This window comes from Ostrinia nubilalis, chromosome 1 (genome assembly GCF_963855985.1).
Source record: "Ostrinia nubilalis chromosome 1, ilOstNubi1.1, whole genome shotgun sequence".
NCBI lineage: Eukaryota > Metazoa > Arthropoda > Insecta > Lepidoptera > Crambidae > Ostrinia > Ostrinia nubilalis.
Window position 1 is genome coordinate 3,076,668 of NC_087088.1, and position 19,371 is coordinate 3,096,038.

The 19,371-nt window shown below is 40.6% G+C and overlaps 2 protein-coding genes across 2 annotated transcripts; one reads left to right on the top strand and one right to left on the bottom strand.

Moving 5' to 3' along the window:
- Positions 1-1,766: 1,766 nt before the first annotated feature.
- On the top strand, positions 1,767-3,390 carry LOC135081211 (dolichyl-diphosphooligosaccharide--protein glycosyltransferase subunit 1). The gene has a single exon (XM_063975990.1). It carries the CDS (start codon positions 1,814-1,816, stop codon positions 3,218-3,220), a length of 1,407 nt encoding a protein of 468 aa, XP_063832060.1. The 5' UTR covers positions 1,767-1,813; the 3' UTR covers positions 3,221-3,390.
- Positions 3,387-17,314, bottom strand: LOC135081119 (translation initiation factor eIF2B subunit delta). Its single transcript, XM_063975889.1, has 11 exons — positions 17,163-17,314; positions 16,983-17,017; positions 15,869-16,585; positions 15,457-15,633; positions 14,551-14,684; positions 14,294-14,393; positions 13,612-13,791; positions 12,775-12,902; positions 9,581-9,764; positions 8,263-8,443; positions 3,387-4,298 (listed from the first exon to the last, which is right to left on the bottom strand). The coding sequence occupies exons 2-11, from the start codon at positions 16,995-16,997 to the stop codon at positions 4,093-4,095; spliced, it is 2,022 nt and encodes a 673-aa protein (XP_063831959.1). The 5' UTR covers positions 16,998-17,017; positions 17,163-17,314; the 3' UTR covers positions 3,387-4,092.
- Positions 17,315-19,371: the final 2,057 nt, after the last annotated feature.

Sequence of the window (19,371 nt, forward strand, 5' to 3'; positions counted from 1 at the left end):
AGTGTATATTTGAGCATTTGATTACATAGTTAACATTTTTTATGATACTATGAACATTACTACTTACAAACTAAAATTAGGTTGCAGATAATACTGTTCAAACAATTAATAAGGACAAGTTGATAGAAAAGATAAACAGTACATAATTATAAGATAATTGGAATAATATGCCTACTTGTCTCCATAATGAAGATGGATTTCTATGGCAATGTAATTGTGGATACTATCAAAAATATGTACATATTTATCATAAGCATAGTATTTTATTGAAATGTATGAAGTTCATAATTTTATTATTGTTTGCCTTGGAAAACAGGTTTCTTATCATCTAAGACAAAACTGCATTTTCTTTACTATGGCACATTTTACTGTAATTTTCAGTAAACTTTGTTTAAATATAATTAATCAGTCAATTATTATGCTACTTATTGAACTAAAGTACTCTTCAACATTAACAATACATTCTTTTTTTTTCAGTTTTTCTATTGGTCCCAGTCTCATGATTAATACATAGGTACGGAGGGAAAAGATACTTAAATGGAACATGAAAACTTTAGGTACATTAAAACATATTTTACCAAAAGATGGTAATAAAACAGTATATAGGTCTAAAAATAAATACCTTATTTTCATTTGGTATCAGAGACACTTGTAAACACACTAAAAGTATTTATTTAAAAAATTTTCAACATTTACGAGAGGTGTCACCTTTTCCACTAGTTAAGATTAAAGTCTTATCAATAAAATACAAGTCATTTAAACCTAAATTGACCACAACCAATTTCATACCAATATTTTCAATTCATCAAACGCTTTGTAAAGCTTTAAATTGTCACCTTTATAAGCCTGGAGGATATGCAAAAGATATTCTAAACACTTTATCTGCTCATGATTTATGCTACACTTGGTAATCCCATCATGTCATATTTCCTCTCTTTTTTACATAAAATGGGATAACACATGGCGAAATAGTATAAACCCATTCCTGCTAGAATTAATGATACTACCACAGCCACAATGCCCCAGGCAGATATCCCAAGTCCTCGTCTGGGGGCTATCTCGAAAGGCAGTCCAGAAGATGTGCCCAGGTAAGTCTTCGCAGAGGCCTCCTTACTTTGTCTGCTGTTGTATCTACTGCTACCGTATGAACTGTATCCTCGATAGCTTCCTAACGCCAGGCATGGCAATAACACTTGATTGAGCACTGTAAATTAAAAAAATATTAATGAACACCTGCAGGTAGGCTTGAATTATAACTCGAAACTTAGATATTTATTAAGATAATATTACAAAATAACCCGTTGTTATAAAGATGAACACCTTACCTATTACAGCAAGAGCAACACGAACTAACAAGCCCATCATTTTTGATTGTTCTTCCTGTGGCAAGATTGTTAGGGAAAATATGATTTACACAAACAATAGAAATGGAATGTGTGCTTCCAACTGTTTTAGGGATCTGACACAAGTAAACACATAAGGTTAGCAATAACTTTGTGTTCATAGATTTATAAAATCATTTTCATAAATGTTTTAAAATAACACGAAACTTGTGCACCGCGTCGTCCCCAAACTTTTACTGAGTGAATGAATGAACGAAAACGAAAGTACAAATGAATGAGTGAGATGGGAATTTGACAGTGAGTGAATGGTGGTGTAGGCTACCATCATTCGCTCCTAGATTTTTCCTAGATAGGTTATTTTTCAACTGGCAATTATTATAGACGATTTCCGGTTTTATATGGTGGCGTGTACTTCCGCCAACGTCGTCAAATCAAATGTCATTGTCAAAAAAGTGATCAAAAGCGTAGCAATGCCGGCGATGGCGATAAAACAATTTGGCTTATTGTTCATACTTTTCAATGCCTTATATTGTGAATCAGCTAATTTAGATACTGTATCCGGTGATATAAAGTTTAAAAATGTTGACAGAACGATTGATCTCTCTTCGCAACTCGTAAGAATATCGCAGAAAATAACCTTGGAGAACAGTGGCAAATCGCCGGTAAAGAGTTTCTTGTTAGCAGTAGAAGCTTCAGCCAAGAACAATTTGGCTTTTATCGGCGCCAAAGACGGTAGTAGTAAAGAACTTCGTGTCACAGAGACTACCGTCAAAGGCCACGACAATGCAAAGTTCTGGCGCGTGGATCTGAAGGATGCTCTTAACGCTGGTTCAACAGTGGTTGTCACGAGTGAAGTGGTCTTAACTAAAGCTTTGCAACCGTATCCCACTGCTATTACGCAACAGGAAGACCAGCTGGTTAAGTATACAGGCAACCTCTACATCTACTCCCCTTACCAGGTCACATCTCAAAAAACCAACGTAGTTGTGAACACAAAGGGCATCGAATCATTCTCGAAAATCAAGCCATTTTCTCAACAAGATGGTGCCATACAATATGGACCGTATGCTAATGTTGCTCCATTCACTGAAAAAGAATTGAGTGTGCATTATAAGAACAACTCTCCATTTTTAACTGTCACTCGAATTGAAAGGCTTATTGAAGTTTCTCACTGGGGAAACATCGCCATTGAAGAGTTGATTGAGGTTGAGCACACTGGAGCTAAGCTGAAGGGACCATTCTCGCGCTATGACTACCAACAAGATGTCCACAGTGGGCCAGCTAGTGTCCGGGCCTACAAAACGCTTCTACCTGCTTCTGCATCAGATGTGTACTACCGTGACACCAATGGCAACATCTCTACTTCCAATATGAAAGTCAAGAAAGACTCAGTTGAATTGGACCTCAGACCACGCTACCCATTGTTTGGTGGATGGAAAACTCACTACACCCTAGGGTACAATGTGCCTAGCTATGAATACTTGTATCATTCTGCCAATGAGTATCTGCTGAAGATGAGAGTTATTGATCACATTTTTGACGACATGCAGGTTGATGAGCTGACTACTAAGATTATTTTGCCAGAGGGTTCAACTGGCATCAAGCTGACTCTTCCGTACCAAGTGACTCGGCTGCCTGACAGCCTGCACTACACCTACTTGGACACCAAAGGTCGCCCAGTCATCACTTTCAAGAAGACCAACCTAGTTGAGAACCACATTCAAGACTTCCAGCTGCGCTACACATTCCCTCGCCTCCTTATGTTGCAAGAACCACTTCTAGTTGTTGGTTTCTTGTACACATTATTCCTATTTGTAATTATTTATGTAAGATTAGATTTCTCCATTCATAAGTCTGAGCACCAACATAAGGATTAAATAAGTTTTATATTATTACATTATTGTATGTATGCAATAATCTAGTTCACTTTTGCATTTTATGTGCTGTCGCAAATGATTGTGTGCAATTAAATTATAAATAAAAAAGTCGTCTTTTGTTTCCTAAATTCTCACTTGAATAGTAAGAAAATAAAATACACAGAAATTCATATAAACATTTATTATTTCTCATTAATGTATTGTCTATACAGAACAAAATATACCAACATAAAATATTTACAAGTTTTAGCCAAATACATGAGCATTATTAAATTTCTCTAACTACAGAACACATACTATATTGTTTTTACTTGTATCGTTCGTTTGTTTCAGCCAAATGATGTCCACTGCTGGACAAAGGCCTCCCCCATGGTTTTCCATAATGACTTGTATAAAATAAACAATTTGAAATCTGTATCAACAGGAAAGTGTTTTCAGTCAGAAGTATGAACATTTCATTCATTACATTTTACAATACACAACTCTTGAGAAAAACACAAACTGACCTGTTTATTATTTGATCAGGTAAATAAGTACAATCAGCATACTCATCACACTTGCGTGTGCTTATAGCTGCATTAGCGTTATTCGGCTCGTATAAACTTCTAAAACGTGACTTACATCGTCATGTTCTATACCATTTATCTATGTAAATTGTAATTATCATTCAAAGTTAAGGCCTCGTATTGTGCCATGATTTCCATACAACACGTGTTATACTATTAGATGCAGTTCACTTTAGACTTCTTTGCTTCAATAAGTATAAGATTTTATTTTACTCGTATCTTTTTCAATCACCAGGCGTAGTATTTATTTATCTATATCTTCAAAAAAACGACTATACATACATAACCTAAGTTAGTATATTGAACCTATATGCCGTACTCGGAGAGTTTAAACCGCAGGACTACGGGTGCACTCGTGCAAGGAAGTATTGCGAGTTCCGTGACGACAGCGGTGATGAGGCTGGGCGGCGTGACGTCATACGTCAGGTTAAGCGGCGTGAGGTTGGGGTTCGACCGCCAGTCCTTGAGGGGCGAGTTCTCGTCTGTCTTGTCGATCAGCTCGTCTGGGTCACCTAGAAAGACAAGTTCAGAGTTAGAGACGTTGAAGAGAAAAATAACACTAGTATAATATGTCGCAGAATAAACGAGTTTTCGAATATCGTTGCTAGATGTAAAACTAACACTAGATTAAGATTATCATGTTACTAACACATATGGATGTAATGTCTGAAATAAACGTTTTATTATTATCTTCTTTATTAATTTTTCTTTCTTATTTTTAATTTTTTCTTTTTACAATGTAATTATCAAAAAATAAAAATACATTATAAAAACAAAAATCTTAAAAATAGTTAACCCGCTGGCAGCGGAGCAGGGCCCAAGCTACCGGTGGTCAGGGTCACAGGCTGAGGAACCTCCGGACAATGCGTGCCGTGCTGAGGATCACCGCCTTTTGAATCTGACCCTTGAGCCAACCATCTAGCGAGAGCTTCTTTAGATGTTGGTCGAAGCTCTTCGCTATTAGCCCGTTTGCCGAGACAACTATCGGGACAATGATCGTCGAGTCAACATCCCACATGGCGGTCACCTCGTGGGCCAAGTCAAGGTATTTGCTTTGTTTTTCCTTCTCGGCCTTCACGAGGTTTTCGTCATGCGGGATGGTGATGTCAACGAGCACTGCCCGACGTTGGGATCGGTCAACCACCACAATATCAGGTTTATTACAGACAATAGTCCTGTCTGTGATGATAGACCGATCCCAATAGAGCAATGCATGACCATTTTCAAGAACTGGCACCGGCTGGTACTGGTAATACGGCGACTCAGATTCAAGAAGGCCGTACTGAAGAGCAAGTTGCTGATGGATGATTCTGGCTACTAGGTTATGCCTGTGCAAATACTCACCGTTAGCAAGATGCGAACAACCAGAAATTATATGCCTGAGTGACTCTCCGGGACGGTGGCATGCTCGACAAATGTCGACCGTACCGTCTTTCAGGATATACTTTCGATAGTTGTTCGTCATCATTACCTCGTCAGCAATTGCACAAGCAAAACCCTCGGTTTCCCCGAAGAGGTCACCGAAGCGTAGCCAGTTCACCGAGGCGAGGAGGTCCACATCGGGACCTGTTAGGGCCCGATAGAACCTCCCGTGCAGCTCCTTGCTCCTCCATACGTCCTTCCGATCCGCGACGCTCAGTACCTTTGGCTTGCGCCAGTTCTCGTTCGCCAAGGAGAGCGGCGTGAGGCCTTTGTCAACTGCCACAACATCGCGATGCATTCCGCACTCATTGGCAAGGAAATAATCCCTAAGACTGCACACTTCACGGTTGTGGAGGTTCTTGGCATTTAGAAAGCCTCGACCTCCCCACTTCCGTGGAATGTACAGTCTCATTACAGATGAGCGCGGATGTAACATGCGATGTTGTGTAAGCTGCTGACGTACCTTCCTATCCAGGGCGTCAAGTTCAGTCTGAGTCCATCTTAGTATGCCGAAGGAGTATATTAGTAGAGGCATCACCCAACCGTTGAAAGCTCTTGCTTTGTTGCCGCCAGACAAAAGGCTATTAAGAACTTTTGTCAGACGGCTACAAAAGCGTTCTTTCACCGATTTTTTGATGTCTTCTACCGATATACCTAACGATTCTGACATACCAAGATACTTATAGGTCTCAGTTTCGGAGAGAGATTTGAGTGTCATTGTCTCAGAAAGTTGTAAATTCGGAGAATTCACAACTTTTCCCCGCTCTACATGTAAGACCGCACACTTGTCTACACCAAACTCCATCCTGATGGCGTTGCTAAATACCTGTGTGGTTTTTAGCAACTTCACCAGATCTTGTCGTTTTGGTGCGAACAACTTGAGATCATCCATGTAGAGCAGGTGACTAATGACCTCACCCCCTCTTCGAAGCCGATAACCAAGCCCTGAATCCTTTAACAGAGTGCTAAGAGGATTCAGTGCTAGGCAGAACCATAAGGGACTCAAACTGTCACCCTGGAAAATGCCTCGCTCAATCCTTATGAAGTTCAATGGATCAGGAGACCTCTCACTACCACCTGGTTGCCGAAGGACTGTAGTCCACTGCCCCATGCATGAGCTTAAAAAGGATCTCAGAGTTGCATCTACCTTATACAACTCTAAAATCCTCTCTAGCCATGAATGAGGCACCGAATCATAGGCCTTCTTATAGTCGATCCAGGCAGCAGAGAGAGCTTTCCTGCTCCGTCGAACTTGTTGGCTAATGGTCATGTCTATGAGGAGGAGCTCTTTAGTACCACGAGACCCAACCTTACATCCATTCTGAGCAGGGGCCAAGATATTGTTCGCGACAATATGCGTATTAATTTTTGTGGTCAGAATAGATGTAAGGAGCTTGTAGATGGTAGGCAAGCATGTGATCGGTCTGTAGTTCTTTGGGTCCATGGTACTACCAGATTTGTAGAGCAAGGTGGTGACACCGGTAGTCATGAAGGCTGGAAGGGAACCGAGCTCGAGGGCTTCTTGGAATTGTGTCGCTAAACGGTCATGTGAGCATCGAATCCACTTAATCCAAAAGTTGTGCAATCCGTCCGGCCCAGGGCTTTTCCAGTTCTGGGCCGTGCTGATTGCACTACTAACGTCTTCGGGATCTATAACAATAGACCCCATGGATTCGATGGACTCACATTCACGCTCAATTACACGCATCCAATCACCCTCAGTGTGCTCAACGGGCATCGACCAAATGCCACGCCAGAAATCAATCATGGTATTGACATCTGGCAGCTGCCCGTCGCTCACACGTTGATCAGCTCCCTCCCATCTCCGGTACACCTTCCTCTGGTCACTTTGGAAGACACGATTTTGCCAGTATCTGTTCACGCGCTCTTTGTAGCGACGAATACGGTTTGCCCATGCATAGACTTTTTGCTTTAGGTAGTCAAGGCGTTCTGTGACACAAGCCATGTAGTCCTGAGGTAGAACGCCAGTCCCAGCAAAGGCTTGCGTCACAAACCGCATGACTCGGGGACGATTATTTCCCCGTCTAAAACAAATTAGCTTTGCAATGAGAGTTCTGAATGCATTAATACGCCGCTCGATCCGTATTTGCCACGCTGGTGTCATCCCGGCAGGACGCGTTGCTCTGTCCGAGTCTGGGAACTGGACACCAGCAACACGGCAAACCGCAATGGCACCACAATACAGGATCGAGTGGGTATCAAATAAATTTGTGCTAGTCCGCATATACGGAATTAGCAATGCATTCAGAGCTCCCATTAACGCCAAATTACGTCTATGAGTGGGCAAACGCGGTAGTCGAGGCCTTGAATCTGACGTGAACCGATACTGACCAATAGTGTCCTCCAAAGCCCTCCTCAATCGCTCACTCACCTGGTTACTTACACTACTCGGCAAACCCTCCTCTTCATCACCAGAGTCTACCCTCGCCGCTTGTGGTGTCGATGACGACACCGTAGGCGACGACGAGGCAGGGGGCTCCGACGTCAAGAGGGGAGTTGTCCGAGCAGGCATCGCCTCTAGGCGGAGTCGATCAAGTACAGACTGGTCCAACAGCTTGCACCGTTGAATAGCCCGCACTTGATCCGATAGTCGTTGTGCAGAAACGGTGATGGTCGGCTCAAGGTTCTGAAACAAAGGCAGGATCCGATCATTATTATTAAAACTCTCTGAGAAATGCCACAAAGCAAGATCTGTCGCTTCTTCATCCAACCACTGTCAGCTATTTTGAACTTGTAGCGTCCTACACTTTGCCGCCACTGCTTAAATTTTAGCATTCACTTTTCCGCCACTGCCTAACTTTTAGCATTCCAGTGATGACGTCACACGAGGAGTACACCGCGTGGCAAAGGAAATAGGTCACACTCGCAACTATTACAACGCACCGATCACGCTGTAGAAGGCTTCTGTAGGCACTCGCTCGGGAAACTTATGTGTCTCACACGCCATGAGCGCGGGCACGTTGTATAAAGCGGCCACCAGCAAGATGAGGTCATACGCGGTCACCACCTGGCAGTGAAAGTGGTCACACTCACCGATCTCGTTGTACACGAAGGCGTCTGTATGCACTCGCTCGGAGAACTTATGTGTCTCACACGCCACGAGCGCGGGCACGTTGTATGACGCGGCCGCCAACGCCACCTGCGCAGTGCCCAGCGAACCCAAGACTGAACCGTTCACCAGAAGCGCGCTCGCGCCTAGCAGCACTTTGTTTATCTGCAATTGGATGATAGTGTTAGGATAAGCTGGGTCACTTTCGAGTTTGTTTGGGCGCCGACGATGTCATCAGCTTAGTGCGCAGAACTGACGGCCGATGGGGCAGCAAGGCTCTTGACCGGAAAACGCAGCGTGGGACGTCCCACCCACAAAGTGGACCAACGACATCGTAAAGGTAGCAGAGAAGCGCCGGACGCAGGCCGCTACCAATCGATCAACATGGAATTGGGGGAGGCCTATGTTCAGCAGTGGACGTCCTATGGCTGAGATGATGATGATGATTATGTCAGCTTAAGACAGCTAGACTGGAAAGGAGGACAATGAAGGCTAGTTCATATAAAGACTGACAAAAAACAGCTAAAGTGTAATTTTAATAAATAAGGGGCAAGAGCCTCGTCTTCATATACGATAGCTACCTTCAGTTTAGAGCGACGTAGACTCAAGTCTCAAGACTTACAGTAGGCATGACGTAGCTAACAGCAGTAATATCAGCGTAAGCAGCCGGTACGTTCTTAGCGACCAGTCGTCGCAGCATATCTCTCGCTCTAGCAGCAGGACCCACTCTAGCACCCACCACGGCTAAAGACAACTAGATCGCAGTAATGAGTCTCTCTAAAGGCAACTAAAGAAGTAGCATCTTACCGTAGGCATGACGTAGCTAACAGCAGTAATATCAGCGTAAGCAGCCGGCACGTTCTTAGCGACCAGTCGTCGCAGCATATCTCTCGCTCTAGCGGCGGGGCCCACTCTAGCCCACCACTACAGCTAAAGACAACTAGACCGCAGTAATGTCTCTCTAAAGACAACTAAGCGTGAGACGTCCACCCACAAGGTGGACCGACGACATCATAAAGGTAGCAGGAAGGCGCTTGCCGCAGGCCGCTACCAACCGGGCAACATGGAAAGCATTGGGGGAGGCCTATGTTCAGCAGTGGACGTCCTATGGCTGAGATGATGATGATGATTATGTCAGCTTAAGACAGCTAGACTGGAAAGGAGGACAATGAACGCGAGTTCATATAAATACCGACGACAAACAGCTTAAGTGTAATTTCAGTAAATAAGGGGCAAGAGCCTCGTCTATAACGATAGCTACCTTCAGTTTAGAGCGACGTAGACTCAAGTCTCAAGACTTACTGTGGGCATGACGTAGCTAACAGCAGTAATGTCAGCGTAAGCAGCCGGCACGTTCTTAGCGACCAGTCGCCGCAGCATATCTCTCGCTCTAGCAGCAGGACCCACTCTAGCTCCCACCACTATGGCTTTGAACCGCACGCCGCTCGCCCACGCCTCACATAAGATGCGCTCGATTAGCGACGAGCTGTGGAAAGAACGAACAATTAACAAAGTGTCTTGGATATACGCATTTGGTTGGTTTTTTTTTTATGCATAACAAGGCAGGTATTTGACCACAATCGCACCTGATGTTAAGTGGGATGCAGTCTAGGATGGTACATATCTGCCCTGTATGTGCCTATTCACTCTCGCCTTGAAGAGGCCCGGATTATAGTTTTCGGGAAAGACAGCAGCAGGCAACGAATTCCAGTCCCTAGCAGTTCGCATTATAAAAGAGTCATCGAAACGCTTAGTGCGAGCTGGTGGAATGTCAACAATATAGGGATGGTACGCTAACCTGCGTCTGGTTCCCCGATGATGGAAGGGGGCTGGTGGAATTAATTCATTCATTGGTGTTATTAAAACTCATAAAACTTTATGAGTTTAATAACATATTTATTACTGTAAATAGGCTTAAAAAAAGCACTTTTACACGTCCCAGTATTAACCCTACCACTGCTTCAGGACAATAAATGGGCCAGTGCTGAGAAGAAGCAGCGCAAGAAACTCAGTCACTTGTATTCTAAATTAAAGTAGAGGCATTTTCGAATTCAAATTCAATAATTAATTTGCTAGAATGCACATATCACATGCTCGTTCTTTCCTCAAACAAAATTGTTATTGCTAAAGGATGAAATATTTTTTTTTAGCTTAAGTTTCAATCAATTAAAAAAAAAACATGTTTCAATTTGAAACATGCTTTGAAGATATTTTTGAGAAAAATCACGCAAGCTAACATATCTTCGCAATAGCCAATCTGATTCAAGAGGTTTGAATAAGTTATTACATTCCGATCGAGCTAACTGCGCACTTCACTGAATGCGACTCTCACTCCCCGCACACCTCCCCGCGTTCGCCCCGTCCGTACCAGAGCATCGACGTGACGTCACGGCAGCCTGATGCGCAGTTATGTCGACCGGGTTATATTTATACTAGCTTTCCGCCCGCGGTATCGCCCGCGTGGAATTTCGTTTGTCACAGAAAAACTTTATCGCGCGCGTCCCTGTTTCAAAAACCGGGATAAAAACTATCCTATGTCCTTTCCCGGGACTCGAACTATCTCTATGCCAAATTTCATCAAAATCGGTTCAGTGGTTTAGGCGTGAAAGCGAAACAGACAGACCGACAGACAGACTGAGTTACTTTCGCATCTATGTATACTTATAATAAATCTGTAGAGAGGTCAATTCTGTACATGAAATATATTTTCAAAATAACTATCAGGGAGTGATTAGTGATCGATACTGATACCAAAAATGCAATCAGTAAAATTTTTGTCTGTCTGTCTGTCCGTCTGTATGTTCCTTATAGAAACAAAAACTACTCGACGGATTTTAACGAAACTTGGTACAATTATTCTTCATACTCCTGGGCAGGTTATAGTATACTTAGGAATTCCCACGGGAACAGGAATTAGCGGGAAAATCCTTTTGTATGAAAAATCTAAACCGTTTAAGTTAGACGCTTGAAATTTGGCATGTAGGTACCTTAGTAAACTTAAAGCTTAATTACAATAAGTAATTCCCGAAATTCCCACGGGAACGGGAATTAGGGGGAAAATCTTTTTGTATGAAAAATCTAAACCGCTTAATCAGACGCTTGAAATTTGGTATGTAGGTACCTTAGTAAACTTAAAGCTTAGTTAGGTACAACAAGGAATTCCCGAAATTCCCACGGGAACGAGAATTCGCGGGAAAATCCTTTTGTATGAAAAATCTAAACCGCTTAAGTTAGACGCTTGAAATTTGGCATGCAGGTACCTTAGTAAACTTAAAGCTTAGTTACAACAGGATATTGCAATAATTCCCACGGGAACGGGAGTTAGCGGGAAAAAACATTTGTATGAAAAAGTCTAAACCGCGTAAGATAGATGAAGGAGGTACAACGGGATCCACACGTACGAAGTCGCGGGCGGCCGCTAGTCTATACTAATATTACAAATGCGAAAGTAACTCAGTCTGTCTGTCGGTCTGTCTGTTTCGCTTTCACGCCTAAACCACTGAACCGATTTTGATGAAATTTGGCATAGAGATAGTTCGAGTCCCGGGAAAGGACATAGGATAGTTTTTATCCCGGTTTTTTAAACAGGGACGCGCGCGATAAAGTTTTTCTGTGACAAACGAAATTCCACGCGGGCGATACCGCGGGCGGAAAGCTAGTTTGTAATATTAGTATAGACTAGCGGCCGCCCGCGACTTCGTACGCGTGGATCCCGTTTTACCTCCTTCATCTATCTTACGCGGTTTAGACTTTTTCATACAAATGTTTTTTTCCGCTAACTCCCGTTCCCGTGGGAATTATTGCAATATCCTGTTATAACTAAGCTTTAAGTTTACTAAGGTACCTGCATGCCAAATTTCAAGCGTCTAACTTAAGCGGTTTAGATTTTTCATATAAAAGGATTTTCCCGCGAATTCTCGTTCCCGTGGGAATTTCGGGAATTCCTTGTTGTACCTAACTAAGCTTTAAGTTTACTAAGGTACCTACATACCAAATTTCAAGCGTCTGACTTAAGCGGTTTAGATTTTTCATACAAAAAGATTTTCCCCCTAATTCCCGTTCCCGTGGGAATTTCGGGAATTACTTATTGTAATTAAGCTTTAAGTTTACTAAGGTACCTACATGCCAAATTTCAAGCGTCTAACTTAAACGGTTTAGATTTTTCATACAAAAGGATTTTCCCGCTAATTCCTGTTCCCGTGGGAATTCCTAAGTATACTATAACCTGCCCAGGAGTATGAAGAATAATTGTACCAAGTTTCGTTAAAATCCGTCGAGTAGTTTTTGTTTCTATAAGGAACATACAGACGGACAGACAGACAGACAAAAATTTTACTGATTGCATTTTTGGTATCAGTATCGATCACTAATCACCCCCTGATAGTTATTTTGAAAATATATTTCATGTACAGAATTGACCTCTCTACAGATTTATTATAAGTATAGATAGAAGATATAGATTACTGTATGATTTTGTTATCAACAAGCAAACTTACCACCCGTAAGTGAGGATGTTGTCTCCTTCGGAGATCTTGTTGCGGACGGTCAAGCTGATGGCTTCCCCCGCCATATCGATCTGCTCTCTGATATACCGGTCGATTTCTTCTGTTAGAATTTTCTTTGCCTGTAAAGAAAGTATTTGTTTATTATTAGAACCATTATTAACAAAAGGGCTATAACATGATGTTAACATTGTTGTTATGGCGACAGACTTAGGTAAGATGGTGGTAGCTAGCCAGGCGGACTTAGACAAGCCCTACCACCAACCAAACCGTACAGAAAAATCTGCCCCCACTGGGAATCGAACCCGGGACCTCTGCGTCTGAAGCAGGTGGTCTACCACTAAACCACAGAGGCGGTTTATTATTAGAGAACTTAGAATAACTATGATACTTTAATACCTACTAAAATAGCTTGGTACATGTTGGTATATAAAAGAGGTTGGTAGATCAAAGAAAATATCGCCTGTGTTTATGTGTAACGCAAGAAAACTCGTCTTGAAGACAAAATCACAGCTTCGAGTAGTGCTTGATAATAAACTATCAAGTGTAAGCTTGTATGATAATCCAGCAACAGATGATATTACGAGTCAATAGTGAGCCCATGTCTTCACTCATCTACTCACATCAAATTCCGCCACGTTATTCGGCAGCTGTGTAAGGTGGTGTCGCGTGAACTTCACAGCATTGGCTTGAGACGCGGACGGCTGCTGCATGGTCCACAAGAAGTCCAGGCTAGCCGCTAAATGTGCTTCTAAGCCGCTTGCAATTAAAATCAAACTAACGACTCACAATACTTCAGTCTATTGTCGGCTCAAAAAAGGATCTACTCACATCAAATTCTGCAACATTATTCGGTAGCTGTGTAAGGTGGTGTCGCGTGAACTTCACCGCGTTAGCTTGAGACGCGGACGGCTGCCGCATGGTCCACAAGAAGTCCAGGCTAGCCGCTAGATGCGCCTCTAAACCGCGAGCGAACTCTGTCTTGGCAGGCAGCGTGTAGTCCATTATCATCTGCCAGGGAAACAAATAAGTTGTAGGCCACTAGACAAAATTAAAAACAAAAAATATGTAGGCGACTGTTTCTTCCGCCAATTCAGCACTAGCTATGTTGTCCCAAAGTGGTAGCTGAGCAATGCTATATTGGGATGTATGAGTGCCTCAAAAAGAGCCAACCTACCATACTAATAAAGAATTTGAATAATGCCAAGACAAAACTTCTAAAGGAACAAAAATTTATTGTTATGATGTGAATCCTAATTAGTTTTCAAATGACTGTAAAGTAAGATCTTTAGTGGCTTTGACATCAATAGTTAAAATAAATCAAAAATTGTATGTTTTAGGAAAATAATCGAACATAATTGCGTCTTTGATGAGGATTTTTTTAGTTGTCCTTGATATTTCCGAACAAAACTTGTTTGTGATCTTTGTGACATTATTATTTTAATTTATATGCAAAACTAAACAAGTGACCTATATCAATAAACTGCTAATTAATTTAATTTGCATAAGTTACCTTTTTGAGAGCATCTAATAATGCAATACACCTTGCATTGGAACCAGACACAACTCGCGAGGCCAGTTGTACTCCCAGCTTTATTATAGCTGGGTGAAGGCTGAAAACAAAAAAAAAATAACAGTCAGCCAGTAAATATTATGATCACAAACTTTATTGAAGTGGCAGATTTAAGTATGATCCATGTAATGTAAATAAGGTTTTTTTTTCAACATAACTAGTCTTTCATCTTCTATTAAGTATAACAAAGTGCTTACTTGGAATTAATAGGTATTTTCTTCATAGACTCCTTATCTTGTTGCATGTGTAAGTGTTGGAACCAGTTGACTCTGTTCAAACTTTGCTGTTTCGATTTTGATTTCTCTGCTGACTTTACTTTCGGTGTTTTCTCCTAGTATACAAACAAATTAAGAAATCATTGAAAGTTAATGAGGTATAACACAAATAATTAACTTTTAAAAAAAAATAAAACCGACTTCAAATGCGTGAACACAAAAAAAAACTAAAAATTAAAAATATTGCGTATAAAAAAGTTCATCCCCAATTTTCCACCCTTGGGGGTGAAATATTTTCTTCAAATTCGCATGAAACCACCCTTTTGATAATACCTATTCAACAAAAAAATAATCGTTCAAATTGATTTATAATCGGCGGAGATATTGCGTATAAAAAAGTTCATCCCCAATTTTCCACCCTTGGGGGTTGTTTTTTCTATTATTAAATTTAAATGGGACCACCCTTGAGGTATTACCTATACGCCGAAAAAAGATTTGTTCAAATCGGTTCATAATTGGCGGAGTTATCGCGTAACAAACATAGAAAAAAAAAAAAACATACGGGTCGAATTGAGAACCTCCTCCTTTTTTGAAGTCGGTTGAAAACCAGTTAATTGGAAATCCTATTAAGGGGTTTATTCTGGGCTAAAATGAATGAAGTGTGTAAAGTTATGCCATAAAATACCTACAAGAATTTAGCTCAAAGTAAGAACATAGCTCAAAGTAAGGCATTGATGAAAAAAGTACTATGTCACTCTTTGGGGGAGCCAAAATGATGCCTGGACATTATTGGCCAATGTGAGACATTGGCAATCATGGTTCCAAAACCAAGTCATTGTCAAAAATAAAAGAAGAAATTATTGGCTATATGATAGATCAAATAATCACCTCTTTAGCTTTACCAGTTTCCTCTGCCTTAGCTTTGGGCTCTGGCTTAGGCGGAGCCTTCTCTTGGACTGCGGCTTGCTTGGCGGCTCTCTGAGCTTCCTGCTTGGCGCGTCTCTCTGCCCTTAGCTCCGCCTTGCTTTTGCCACTCTCTTCTGCCTTATTTTTGCTCTCTTCTGACTGTAATGTAATTATAATTCAGACAAATTATAATTAAATATCATTTAAATAAAGAAGAATGAAAATCATTGATCAGTCATCAATCAAACTAATGCTCAGGAATATTTTAATATTTATTTAATGAATGTTGAGTAAACCAGATTAAAGTAATTTTACTGGGATAAGTATACAAACTATCAAACCTACAATCTAACCAAGATCAGTTTAGTATTAGTAGAAACTACTCAATTCTTACCTTTTTAGGTTCCAAATGTATAGCTTGAACTTTAGCGGTGACATCCTGTACCTCTTTTGCAACATTAACAATATCCTTCAAGGTCTCAACAACATCCTTGACTGTCATGTCATCTACAGCTGCATCTCCGCCATCTTCTTTCTTCTTCTTGGCTTGTTTAGCAGCTTTCTTTGCTGCTCTCTCAGCTTTTATATCTTCCTTTGATATATCATCAGTTTTAACTTGTATTACAGCTTTATCAACTTCATCTTTGCTCTTCTGGGATTCTGGAGATTTTGTTGGAGCATCATTTTTTTCTTTCCCTATCTTATCAGTGCTACTTTCTTTGATATCTTTTTTTATATCACTTTTTTGGGCTTCAGGCTGTTTAGTTGCTGTTGCTTGAGCTGGTTTCGGTTTTCCCTTTTGTTTGGCCAGTTTTTTAGCTTCTCTAGCAGCTATCACATCTTCCCTGGACTTTGCATCTTCCTTTGAAGACATGTTTCCTGTGTTTTCTTTTGTACTATCTGATTTGGAACAACTTGTCTTCTCTATTTCTAATTCTTGAGGCTTACTTTTGATACCATTTAGCAGTTGTTGTTGTGGATCAAGATTTATTGATTCAAGATGACTTGAATCAACAGACTTATTTAATTTTTTACTTGCTCGAGCTGCTTTTATCTTTGACCTGATTCTTCTTAGTCTTCTTTTTCTAGCTGGATTGTTAACTATTCTAGTCTGAAAAGTCAAGAAGGATAAAATAAAACAATCTGTATTGAAAAATGCTGTGTTATCAATAATTTAAATACAATTTATTGTAGTGGATATAAAGGCATACATCATATACTTGCCAGTTAATTCCTGGAACTTATTTGTTAGAAATAGAGCAAACAATTATTCACAAAAAATAGGAAAGATATTGCCATTGCATGCCTATAATGAAATATGAGGTTTGGAAAGGCACAACTCTATTAAAAATAAGGGATACGTAGGCAACATTGAATAAATGATTTCATGTTATGTATTTATGCTCAGGATATGAAGGCAGAAGAAACTATCACATAATTGTATACAATTTATAACCTCAAATCAGTGCCATCAAAGTCTCAACAACACACGGAGAAATTACGCATACCTCAGAGAAAACCATAGCTGCTATTCCTTGTTAAGCTTTAAAGAAGATATGAGTAATAATTTGAACATATTTTACCACTAAGATACCTAAAAACTTAATCATAAGCTTAGATTAATAAAGATCATAAGGTATTCTCGTAAATGTGTGAATAAAAATTTTAATAACATAATAATTACTTACAGTTTGAAGCACATACACTACTGCCTTTATTCATTTATCAGTAAATAATTAAAATATTGCCGTAAATGACCAAGAATTTACAATAAAATCTTGAAAGAAATAATGATGCAAGAAAACGCAAGAAATATGTTGATGACATTAATGACAGTTGACAGATCAACATGACAGTGGGGGCGTTTGGCCGAAAATAACGCTAGCTAGCGCTTGTAAGAAAAATGGCGTCTTTTTAGCGGTAAGTGCTACCACTGTTAAAAAATGTATAGGAAAACGTCATTATTGAAGTTATCAAACGTGTCCTCGCCGAAAATATGCTAAAGTTTTCAGCGGTTGCCATGGCGAACGCAGTGGCGGCGTAGCATAGGTTGGCACCCGGGGCGGCACCCCCCCGTCATAATATAAATTATAGCCTAAGGCACGGCACCCCAGAATGGCACCCCCCCTGTCATGACATCACGACCGTCCTTGCCATGCAGATGCGTCAGTGAGTACTAATCTGCGCGACTTTGTCACCCCCTGATGCTTGGCACCCGGGGCGGACCGCCCCCACCGCCCCCCCCTTACGCCGCTACTGGGCGAACGCCATTTTGCTTGCAATTTCTAACAAGTGCTATTTTTGGCCAAACGCCCCCAAAGTAGATGACTATAGTTCCAAAATACTGCCCCCCTAGACAAAACGCACTTTTTGATCGAATCGAAAATCGAATCCGTCAAAACTCCATACAAAAAAGGGTCTTTTCGACCACTTATCGACTGGTTTGCGATTATAATTTGCACTTTGTCTAGACCCACTGGACTGTCCTGTCGATGACATTGACAGTGGGGCGCCACCGTCAATACCGGATCGCTGTTTCAGATTTTTGCCATGTTGGAAACCACAGATATGGATAGATGCAGCATGTGAAAAAATTTGTATGAAGACGAGCGTGCCACTTTTTAAACGTCATTAGTGTCATTTTAGCGAATTTTAGTGATTGCCGCAACATAAAAATAATCGTATCATCGTTCTGCAATCGCAAAGTTATCGAAAGATATCGTGTGACTCGATTCAACAATTAATTAATTCCGATAAAACTGATATTCTGTTACATGTATACCAATGTATAGCTAGTCTGACTATGGATTAAAATAATTTTGTAGCGGTAAACGTCATTCTATATTATTTATTTACTTATTAATTTACAAATAATATTTTTTATTGTGCTTAATGTTATCAAAGTAATGATCCTCCAGTGCCGTCGTAGTATACATAGACGTATACTGCGATCACTGAACTAACTTCTTGATTTGTATATTTCGACGTTACACAGTGCACTCTGTCTTCCGCGATCACTGATCTAACTTGTTTTATAATTCTTCTACTGCTACTTTATTCTAATTAATTATTTGATACTTGTGCTGCTAATTACAATTCTCAATCCGTAAATAATTTCTTCTTTCTACCGTGTTCGTACTACTGTCCTCGTAAAATCATCGTAACCGATTGTTGTAATCGGATTACATGAACATCACTCGACCATGTATGTCCATTTGGACATATCGGAATGGCACGCTTTGACGAGCAACTTGCTGTATCTACTCTAATCCATATCTGTGTTGGAAACCATATAGTTGAACGATGGTAGCGCCCCCCTGTCATTGAGTTTGGCGGGACAGTTCAGAGTGGGTCATCTATACTCGAATACTCGATGTTGATATGTTACGGTTAATGTGATAAATTGAAAATTATTAATAATAACCGGTTATTATGAATAATTACCGACAGTCGCGGTAAAAGTGATAAATTAATCACATTTAACAGTGATTATTTAATAATTCAACCTTAGTACTAACAAATTTCATAAAAGAGAACAACATCTTGTGTACGTGCTCGTGTACAGCCAAACTCTAGAACGTTTTGATATCATATATTATTATAATTTGGCATAATGAGTTTGGAATGTTTCTTGCATAATATTACTTTTCCATAATGCCTATAACATAATGTTTTGATTTAAAGTGAAAAATAGGTTAAGGTGCGGCGGGGGTGGCCCTTGGGCCACCCCTAAGCCGCCTATTTAGTTTTATACACACATAAATGACCTCATATTAATCACATTCACCAAATCATGCGGTAATTATTCATAATAACCGGCGATTATTCATAATTTTCACATTTATCACTTTGACCGTAACAGATGTTCAATCAATTTCTTTCAGTACCTATTTTACG

Bases quoted from the DNA above. Each gene is read 5' to 3' on its own strand.
- LOC135081211 (XM_063975990.1), top strand. From the start codon at position 1,814: ATGCCGGCGATGGCGATAAAACAATTTGGCTTATTGTTCATACTTTTC.
- LOC135081119 (XM_063975889.1), bottom strand. The intron at 12,903-13,611 runs GTGAGTAGATCC...CTTTCTTTACAG, and splicing joins ATAATGTTGCAGAATTTGAT to GCAAAGAAAATTCTAACAGA. The intron at 4,299-8,262 runs GTGAGTGTGACC...TTGTCTTTCTAG, and splicing joins CTTCGTGTACAACGAGATCG to GTGACCCAGACGAGCTGATC.